This window comes from Cynoglossus semilaevis, chromosome 7, assembly GCF_000523025.1.
Source record: "Cynoglossus semilaevis isolate Cse_v1.0 chromosome 7, Cse_v1.0, whole genome shotgun sequence".
NCBI lineage: Eukaryota > Metazoa > Chordata > Actinopteri > Pleuronectiformes > Cynoglossidae > Cynoglossus > Cynoglossus semilaevis.
Window position 1 is genome coordinate 6,958,086 of NC_024313.1, and position 1,049 is coordinate 6,959,134.

The 1,049-nt window shown below is 52.6% G+C and overlaps 1 protein-coding gene across 1 annotated transcript in view; it reads right to left on the bottom strand.

The window, feature by feature from the left end:
- LOC103380971 (early nodulin-75-like) overlaps positions 1–696 on the bottom strand; it is a 21,873-nt gene extending 21,177 nt beyond the window's left edge. The window contains exons 1-3 of the mRNA XM_017033622.2: positions 637–696; positions 334–383; positions 139–251 (exon numbers count right to left, since the gene is read on the bottom strand). Coding sequence (XP_016889111.1) covers positions 139–251; positions 334–365 — 145 coding nt within the window. The 5' untranslated portion in view covers positions 366–383; positions 637–696. The remainder of the gene's footprint in view (positions 1–138; positions 252–333; positions 384–636) is intronic.
- Positions 697–1,049: the final 353 nt, after the last annotated feature.

Below are 1,049 nucleotides of genomic sequence, written 5' to 3' on the forward strand. Positions count from 1 at the left end.
GTGGGGGAATTTGGCAGAGTTCTGTGGCCTTCTTGGAGGTGTTGCCTGTGGTGGGGTCAATTTGGCCAGGGTTTGGTGGTAGAAGTCCGAGGAGAGTTGGTCAGAGTTCTGTGGCCTTGTTGGAGGTGTTTGTGATACCTGAGTGTAGTTGGGCAGCATTCTGTGGCCATGAGGTGGCTGTTTCCTCTCTCTGTAGGTGTGGGGGAGAGGTTGGAGGTGTTGCTTGTAGTGGGGGCAATGTGGCCAGGGTTCTGTGGGAGAAGTTAGAGGATTGGTGGTAGCTGAGTGAAATTGGTGAGAGTTCTGTGGCCTTGCTGGAGGTGTGTGTGATACCTGAGTGAAGTTGGGCAGCATGCCGTGGCCATGAGGCGCCCGTTAGCTCTCTGTGGGTGTGGGGGAGAGCGTGATGGTGAGCAAATTCTGAGTAAAATCGGGCAGCATGCCGTGCCCTCTCGGCGGACCCTGCTCGGCGGACACGCGCAGGCTGACACGCTTCGACTTTGCCCTCGTCCGACTTCGCCCGAGGACGACCTTCACTCGAGCAGACGCCGGAACAAGAGCAGAGCTGGAACAAGCAGTGCTGAACAAACAGAGCTGAACACAGAGCTAACACAGGCTAAACACATGGCTACTCACATGGCTCCCACTTGGCTGACGCTTGGTGACGCTACGCTGACGCTTGTCACACTGAACCTTAAATACTCACCCACTCCTACCACTCCCAGCTGTTCCCGCCTTCCCTAACGACCACCACCTCCCATCCTGCAATCCCATTGGTTGGCACAAGGTCAACCAATTGCTCTGCAATCAAGCCTTCATGGACACCACCTGTGGAACACAAGTCACAACTTACAACTTCCTCATACACATTTCAACTACTACCTTGCCCATCCATGTGCCTCTCCAATAAATACTTACCACAAAACCATATATATATATACACATATACATACATACATACATACATTTATATATATTGCTGTACATGTGGGGCCCTGAAAACACACACATTCAACCCACTGCCCACAGCTCACTCAGCCCACTCCACA